The following is a 9,009-nucleotide window of genomic DNA, read 5'->3' on the forward strand; positions in this document are numbered from 1 at the left end:
GAGAGAACATAAGACAGCTTGTCAAGGATTCCATCGTACAAAAAACAGTTCGCATTTTTTTTCTTCATAAATTGTGGATTTGACAAGGGGCGTGCTACACGTTGGCCCCACCGCCTTGCGAGCCGTCCTATCCGATGATGCGAGCTGTCTGTTTTTTTTCTGCAACAGGACTCTTGTTGCAAAAAAATGTATTTCTGCAACAAGACTCTTGTTGCAACATTCCTACAACGAAAACTTTGTTGCAAATTTGGAACATCTCTGCTCTCTATTCTGTAATTTTTTTTGCAACAAATATCATGTTGCAGAAACATCCGCGCCGCCTCGTGCACTAGCACCATCATGTTCACCACCACCATTAAGCAACAATGTCGTTGTTAGCATTGTTGCAGAAACTGCTGAGAGGACGATGGGGAGGCTGGCAACGCTCCTCCCCGGATCCATCGATCCGGTCGGCGGGGAGGTACTCAATGGCGGAGATCCGGCATGGAAGTGAGTACGCGCACGATGGCGCGATCTCACCGGTGGTCGTCCGCACCAATGGCGAGGTTGGCGACACTCCTTGTCGGATCCGTCGGTCTGGTCAACAGGGAGGCGTTCAATCATGGAGATCCAGCATGGAGGGGAGGAGGCGAACGGTGGGTGATCTCGCTAGCAGTCATCTGCGTCGACGGCGAGGTTGGTGACGTTCGATCTGGTCGGCGGGGAGGCATTCGACGGCGGAGATCTGGCATGGAGGTGAGGAGGCGCACAGTGGGGCGATCTCGCGAGCCATTTGGCTCCGCGGCGGCTGTGGACGGGACGAAGCAACAAGCAAGTAGATGTGCCGGCAGTTCCGCAACATTCCCTGTGTTGTATTTGGCAGTTTTGCAACATGACTAATGTTGCAAAATACTAGTGCGGTGTGGAGGGTGTTATGCGCTGCACGATCAAGTGCTGATCGAACGGTTGCGGAGACGGTCAATCGCGTGCAAACGATCCGCCGGTTGATAGGAAGCATTTCCCATTTTACAACCAAGCATCAAGGTGGTACAAACAGAATTAGCAAAATGCTAATGACGCTATGCATAGTAGAGAAAAAACAAGATATGCAAAACTAATGCACACACACAAAAAATTATATACGGTGGCAAAGAGCAAAATCACACATAATCGAAGCTATGCGTAAGCAAAGAGAAAAAAAGGAAAAACTCCGAAGCGATCAAATAGCAATCGACAAACTACAAGAACGACCATTCGCACCAACCATGTCTTGACATCGCAAGGATAGCGAGAAAGATTCTCCAACAGGAACCCCCCCCCCCCCAGGAAGGGAATAATGCTCAAGCGTCACCATAGCCGAATCCAACTGTCGAAGGTCAAATATTTGATTTTCACCTTGAATATTAATCTGAGCAAATTCAAGCAATGCCTTCAATAAGAAAACGTCACAAAACACCACCATTGATAGGTATAACTAACTAGGGTCGGACCTAGGGGTTTCACCATGGAGCTTGAGACCGGATACTCGAGAAGCACCACAAAATCAAAGTCATCATGTGTTGTAGCCATCACTTTCCATGATCCCAACAATTACATGCATAGCACGATCTTCTAGTGAGATGTCACGCAAGTGACGATCATACATGCACAAGCAGACAGTCAAGCCACAACAACTATCGGTTACCACCAAAAGGTCGAAAAGACGAAGGTCGTTGTTGCACATGTGACAAAGATTGACAAGGGAGGAGGGTCACTAGCACCACAGAAGTCCCACTTCGAGACACTCTAGGAGTTCCATAGCGTACACATATCCATTGACCTTGCTTGTGGCGGCAAAATTGGTTGGCAAAACATGCTCGTCAATACCACTGAATTTGAAGATCCAAAACCCTCTGATCTATTGCGATAGTCACCTAGCAGGGCAGGGCCACGGTGAACCATCGGCACGTTCTAGTTGGGATGCAGGAGACCGGCGGTGCTGCCGTCAGTTTACCTGTAGAAGGGATCACGGCCACCATTGCCTCGCCACCAAAGATTGTCATCCTGGTCGGAAAAGCCACCGCCACCGCTGCACAATCATACCGTCTACCTCAGGTGGTCGCCAATAGATGACATCTTGCCGCCGAAGGCTACCCGTAGCATCGACCTTCCCGCCGCCTCAATATCCCCCGAGCCATGCATCCCTCTATATCCCCAACTAATAGCTAAGGGCAAAAAAAAAAGAACAGCACGTGGGCAAGAGATAAACAACAGCGCAAAAATCACTAAAGGCAATTACACGTGTAAGGTACAGCAATCCTCAACGGCAGTAATTGTTTTTTGGAAAAAGGAGAAAAAGGGATCCGATCAAGGTATAGGGTTTTACTTATATATATCCAATGTACAAGCATATACTAAGATGAGCTCGAAGCCTGTGGATTAACTGAAGATTCAGTGCACAAGCTTATATTTAGAGGAGCTCTAAGCCTAGGCAGAAGAACGCTAAGCTAGGAAGAAAAGACAATCAGACCTAAGTTCTGTCCCTTGCCACCGTCGTCTCCCATCTAATCCTACATGGGCTTTGCCGTCCTCCTCTCATGGGGACATGAAGGCAGAGGAGTCATGGTTTTTGGTGGAGCATCTGGCCTGGAGGAAGCAGCTTGAGGACAACGGACCATGTCAGTCCCTCACCGGCATTGACAAATCCATCGGACAGGAAGGCAAACCACATGAAATGATGGTTAGGAGCAGGCCCAAATCGGGGGAGCCGCAAAATCCCCACTTGCACAAACTTACATGTCCATATTGCAAGATATATCTGAGAAGAGCAGGAGAGGAAAAATAGAGGGGATTTCTTCTGGAAAAAAAATGAACATGCGTTGATCTGTGTATGAAATCTCATCTATTGCCTGTGAGATGGATGAGCGTTAGAGCGACTGACGTGGACGCCGAGCTTGACCTTGCTCCGTCGACCTTGTCCACCTGGCGGGGTTTGGGGAGGATAGGGGATACCGGGAATGACGGATCTGGACGCCGAGCTCAGCATGGCGCTGTCGGGCCCGACCTTTCGGGTGTATCGGAGCAGGTGGTCCATGGCCTTGAAAAATATTGAGAGTTCATGGGTTGGGTGGGAGGTGCGTGAGGTGGCAAGTAGTTAAGGATGTGCAACAATCTGCAATGATGGACCAGTGAAATCGGGAAACTAGGCTAGGTTGCGGCAGTGCAAAATTCGGCATGTCTGACGCAAGCCCGTTTGAATATGATCTAGCATGTGGAGGCTATATAGTAGACGTGGAAAACACAGCATACAACCAAAGGCACGGCTGACAAAACGAATGCACGTTCTTATGATACACTCGATCTAAAATTCGCAATATGTGCGTGCATAAATGGCGCACTAGGCTATGAAAAAGCTTGATCTAAAACCATATATAGTTGACATCTCAAAAACTAAAGGGGAGAGCATGCAATAATCAGCCAACAGGGTAATGAAGGAAAAGGCCGGCCATGGTCTCCCAGATCTGAAGACCAGCGCCTAACCACCGGCGCACGCAAACGCAACCAAGAACGGGACTCTCCAGCAAAAGACGTATGGACTGCAATACTTGCAACTACACGATGTATGTAATTTTGTAGGCCTGTGAGTCTATAGACTATAGATGAGGTCGGTGATGGACCACCAGTGTATATAAGGTAAATCAATCAAACCGTGGGAAAACAAGAAAATCTAAGTGGGGAAAGCGATAGAACAGAACCCCACATGACTACAAGGGTCGAGATTGTAGTGGCCAAATGAGGACAAAATGATTAGCTTGGGAGCTTGCACACCGCTACAATATTCCATGGAGAGACAATTTGCCCATCTATTGAGGTTTTCTGATTTGGCAAACAAGAAAAAATATATACTTGATGAGACAAAAAGCAAGACACGTGGATTATGACCTCTCTAGAGGGTCACATACATGCATAGGAGTGTCACTTTGAAATTGCTCAACTAATTAAGGAACATGGGTAGCATAGGAGTGTTACTTCCGCTGGTTCGAAGCAAGCTTGGCAATGAGCTCCTTCAAAATGGAGGGGTAGGTCGTGTATACATGATCCCAACCATTAGTTGTCATTATTGCTTGCAAGCACATCGGAGACTGGACTTGGATAAACTTCAAGCACACCTCCTTCAATTCCTGGCAGTGGTGTTGCTCGGCTAGAGCAAGAGTGGACATCACCGAGAGCACACCCATGTGTTTGGACAACTGCCTCACACAAATGCATTTGAGGCATTGGACGTCATATTTGTCAGCCGCTACAAACAAGTCTCGGAGCCATTGCAGCAACATTCCATCTTCTATTGCTTCCGTTTCTTGTCCTTCTTCCATAAGTTGTGACATTTCATCCTCATCCATGTCGTCATACTCCATCATAGGGAATGAGTCTGTGTAGATAAAGCTAAGCAAGGCCTTGAAAACTTTTGCTTCCATGTCTTCAATCTGTATAACAGCAGGGATAACAGTGCCCTCTTGCATTTGGCCAAAGAGTTGCGCCATGAAGACTTTAGATCGGGCTGCAAGCACACACCGATGTGCGTCGAATGTCTCGCCGTCAACCTCAAACTTCACATCAGTGCCCACCTTGTTGTGAAGGAGATTGTTGAAATGGTGGTGCATGTTAGGTAGGAGCACCTCGGCTCCATGGCCGCTGGCATCCTGGGGATTGCAGACCATGATGTCACACCGAATGGTGAAACAATCATCCTCCCCTAGATATACTGATCGTTCAAGGGCGTCTCTTCTCATAAACGTACCGCAGCCCCAATAAGAACCATTGAAGAGGGATCTGCGTGTTTCGCTTTCGCTTTCGTGAATGTATACTGGGTTCTGCTTCTCAACTTGGTCGACGAAACTGAAAGCGAACCTGGCATCCACATGTTTCCTGTCACTGCCGTCGAGGCGGGATACATAGAGAGAAACAAAGTCCGAGCAACTCGAGTTCTCGCCGTTGGGATAATACTTGATGGACCAACGACGGCCTCCTACCCCGAAACCACGAGACTCGATGCTCTGGCCAGTGGGTGTCTCCTTTTTGGTACGCGAGTAACCTTGGACCACAAGCAGGTGGTACCCGCATTCGGAGCGGGTCTCGACGAAGGTCGTGGTGGAAGGGCACAACTTGCCGTCCTCCAATATAGATACACCGGCGAACGACGACATGATGGACCTACGAGTCGGTCGAAATCCGTCTACTCAGTTACGAGATTGATAGCAAGTTGGAGAGTTGGGATCGATGAACCGGGAAGGGCAAACCTGGTCACGTCCGTCGCTCCACTCGCTGTGCACCGACTTAGCTCCCTTGTCGCCGGAAACATAGAGGGTTTGCACCGGCGGCTGGTAGTTGTTGATCCAAAAATTCTCGCGTTTGTTTGTCACGGTTGTTGTTGCAAGCCTATGTATTAAAATTCTCACGTTTGTTTGTCACGGTTGTTATGTATTACGTGTGTATATATACAGGGCCGGGTAATGTCCTAGACGGACACTAACTAACTTGAACCTACTATTCCTACTCCAATCTCTAACTCTAACACGGACGAGGACACAAAGTCCTGATCGGTACGGCAAGCTGCCAAATTGCACACGATGATTGTATGTATTATACTTATTTTTTTACAGACTGTAGGCAAAACTTATCTGTAGTAACTTTGTAGATTAAGTCAAAAAATTGCACCAAATTAATTAACGAAAATGTTGTGCATCTGACGTTTGCTGGGAATGATTCCGGCGCAACGTGACGACAGCCGTCTGATTGCCACACGAATTAGGATGCAGATTTCGTTGCCACGTCACTCCTCTTTTCTTCGCGTGCCTTCACTCCTCTTTGACTTGCTCTTGGCTTTTACTCCCAGCAACAATTCACACCCGGTGATAGCAACAGGAAGGGCGCTTGTGCCATCATCGCCATGGCTTCTCATCCATCCCTGCTTCAAGCACACACCACCTCCTCCACTGTGCTGATCTGCCACCACCGCCATGTCCCGCAGGCTGCTCTTCCCCTCCGACGCCGCATCGCTATTCCGTGGTCTTGCTTCTGTGCGCGAGATCCATGGGGAGGCGCGAGCGGTGGAATGGCTCCATCGCCGTCGCCCTAGGTGATGGGCCTTCTCTTCGGCGGTCACAAGGAGGAGACAGCGTTGTGCTTCTCACGGTACTGCATCGCCATCCCGTGGTTTGCTGTGGAGAGATCCATGAGGGGACATGTCCGGGCGCGTCTGCATGCGTTTAGCGGGTGGATTTCCTATGTCTAAAGGCGGCGGCATTGTCTGAACACTGACGACGCTAGCGTGGAATGGAAGCGACAGCTATTGATAGGTTCAGTTACACAGGAGACTGACGACGCTAGTGTCGAAATGGAAGCGACACCTATTGATGGCTTCAATTATCTAAAATAGGGGAAAGCAGAGTAAAGAACTACTAATAGGGCAGTTGAGTGAGTACTACTCCCTCCGTAAACTAATATAAAAGCGTCTAGAATACTAAAATACATAGTGATCTAAACGCTCTTATATTAGTTTACAAAGGGAGTAGCATACAATTGTCCGGTTCCTAGCTAAAAGTAGCTCTCGTGCACACACTAACATACAAGTTCATTGACAGGATTTGCCGGCCGGCCGTCCTCAATCGTCGCCAGAGTTTGCTTCTTTGTCCGTCGCTTAAAACTGCAACTTAACAGTGTGAACCCATACCATATATGAGATATTTATGTGCCTGACTTGATTTCCTGTGTTTGAATCAGAGTATAGACAGCTGCTGCATGCTATTTATTTTGTGTAATGCTCCATTGTTGTTTCATTGTTGCCATTTATAAGTTTCTTTCTGCATACATGTACGTAGGTGGTGGTGTGCTCGCACATCAATTGGACTAGACTGGCGCCGATCAGGATTTGTTGGCAAACTTATGAAGCAATTTTCGTGTACCTTCTTGGCTTGTGACTTTGATGGTTCCAAAAAAGAGGTGAAGGGCTCTATTAGCACAAAGTTCAGTGATGTCAAGGGGATCGATGATGCGAAAGCCGAGCTCGAGGACATAATACTATGCCTGCGGGACCCAAAGTGTTTCGGCGATTCTTCATACACCACGTAGTCGACGATGCTGGGGAGCACCTGAAGAAGCATCCGCTGGCGCCGCCATAGCTGGATTACAGGCAAACACTGCATACTTGTTTCACTCCAATATCTCATACTACAAGATGTATGTAATGTTGCTAATTAATAATCCACCGATGCAGGGATTGTTTTCAGACAAGTAATAATCAAGTCTAGCTACTAGTCCTGGACTACATGCTTCAATCTAAAGCTATGCTACTATATAGCTAGATGACTATTACACACGATATTATGATGGATGGACTACATATATATACAGCGAAATGGCTAGATCATCCGAAAACCATGCATGTAGTCATGAGTGTATTACTGCTGCATGCGATTGGTTCATTATATCCATTGTTTCTCTTTCTCCTCACATGAAGAATGCATGCATGTGTCACTCTTACAGCTGGAAACGGCTTCTGCATTTGAGCTGACCAACTTTAGGAAAGTTCCATTTTCCCGAACAACCAAGCTGTATGCAGTCACGTGGAACCTTTAGTGAGCTCTAATTCTTGATCAAGTTGACCTCAAGTGAAACATGTCTGTCGGCGACTACACTTGCACAAGATAAAGAGTCTCTCTGCTTGACGGAACCATTCTTAGGTTATCGATGACGATATTGTCTCATACATATATGTCTTCCCAGGTCTAGGAAAAAAATAAAGCTAGCGCTCATGTTGGGGAACGTAGTAATTTCAAAAAAATTCCTACGCACACACAGGATCATGGAGATGCATAGCAACGAGAGGGGAGAGTGTTGTCTACGTACCCTCGTAGACCGAAAGCGGAAGCGTTAGCACAACGCGGTTGATGTAGTCGTACGTCTTCACGATCCGACCGATCAAGTAACGAACGCACGACACCTCCGAGTTCAGCACACGTTCAACTCGATGACGTCCCTCGAACTCCGATCCAACCGAGCTTTGAGGGAGAGTTCCGTCAGCACGACGGCGTGGTGACGATAATGATGTTCTACCGACGCAGGGCTTCGACTAAGCACCGCTACGATATGACCGAGGTAGATTATGGTGGAGGGGGCACCGCACACAGCTAAAAAATCCAAGGGATCAATTGTTGTGTCTACGGGGTGGCCCCTGACCACGTATATAAAGGAGTGGAGGAGGGGGAGAGGGCCGGCCCCTATGGCGTGCCCTGGAGGAGTCCTACTCCCACCGGGAGTAGGATTCCCCCCCTTCCAAGTAGTAGGAGTAGGAGTTAAGGAAAGGGAAGAGAGAAGAGAAGGAAGGAGGAGGCGCAGCCCCTCCCCCTAGTCCAATTTGGACTAGGCCTTGGGGGGTGTGCAACCTCTCCTCTCTCTTTCCCTAAAGCCCAATAAGGCCCATATACTCCCCGGCGAATTCCCGTAACTCTCCAGTACTCCGAAAAATACCTGAATCACTCGGAACCTTTCCGATGTCCGAATATAGTCGTCCAATATATCGATCTTTACGTCTCGACCATTTCCAGACTCCTCGTCATGTCCCCGATCTCATCCGGGACTCCGAACTACCTTCGGTACATCAAATCACATAAACTCATAATATCGATCGTCACAGAACTTTAAGCGTGCGGACCCTACGGGTTCGAGAACTATGTAGACATGACCGAGACACGTCTCCGGTCAATAACCAATAGCGGAACCTGGATGCTCATATTGGCTCCCATATATTCTACGAAGATCTTTATCGGTCAAACCGCATAACAACATACGTTGTTCCCATTGTCATCGGTATGCTACTTGCCCGAGATTCGATCGTCGGTATCTCAATACCTAGTTCAATCTCGTTACCGGCAAGTCTCTTTACTCGTTCCATAATACATCATTCCGCAACCAACTCATTAGTTACAATGCTTGCAAGGCTTATAGTGATGTGTATTACCGAGTGGGCCCAGAGATACCTCTCCGACAATCGGA

The 9,009-nt window shown here is 47.9% G+C and overlaps 1 protein-coding gene across 1 annotated transcript; it reads right to left on the reverse strand.

Moving 5' to 3' along the window:
- Positions 1-3,905: 3,905 nt before the first annotated feature.
- Positions 3,906-5,404, reverse strand: LOC123142282 (BTB/POZ and MATH domain-containing protein 3). Its single transcript, XM_044561264.1, has 2 exons — positions 5,256-5,404; positions 3,906-5,169 (listed from the first exon to the last, which is right to left on the reverse strand). Exons 1-2 carry the CDS (start codon positions 5,315-5,317, stop codon positions 3,984-3,986), a joined length of 1,248 nt encoding a protein of 415 aa, XP_044417199.1. The 5' UTR covers positions 5,318-5,404; the 3' UTR covers positions 3,906-3,983.
- Between the last annotated feature and the right edge of the window lie 3,605 nt (positions 5,405-9,009).

Source organism: Triticum aestivum, chromosome 6D (genome assembly GCF_018294505.1).
Source record: "Triticum aestivum cultivar Chinese Spring chromosome 6D, IWGSC CS RefSeq v2.1, whole genome shotgun sequence".
In the NCBI taxonomy this organism is placed as follows: Eukaryota; Viridiplantae; Streptophyta; class Magnoliopsida; order Poales; family Poaceae; genus Triticum; species Triticum aestivum.

Excerpts from the sequence above, each read along its gene's own strand:
- LOC123142282 (XM_044561264.1), bottom strand. The coding sequence starts at position 5,317 with ATGTTTCCGGCGACAAGGGAGCTAAGTCGGTGCACAGCGAGTGGAGCG. Across the intron at positions 5,170-5,255 it reads GGAGCGACGGACGTGACCAG|GTCCATCATGTCGTCGTTCG; the intron begins GTTTGCCCTTCC and ends ACCGACTCGTAG.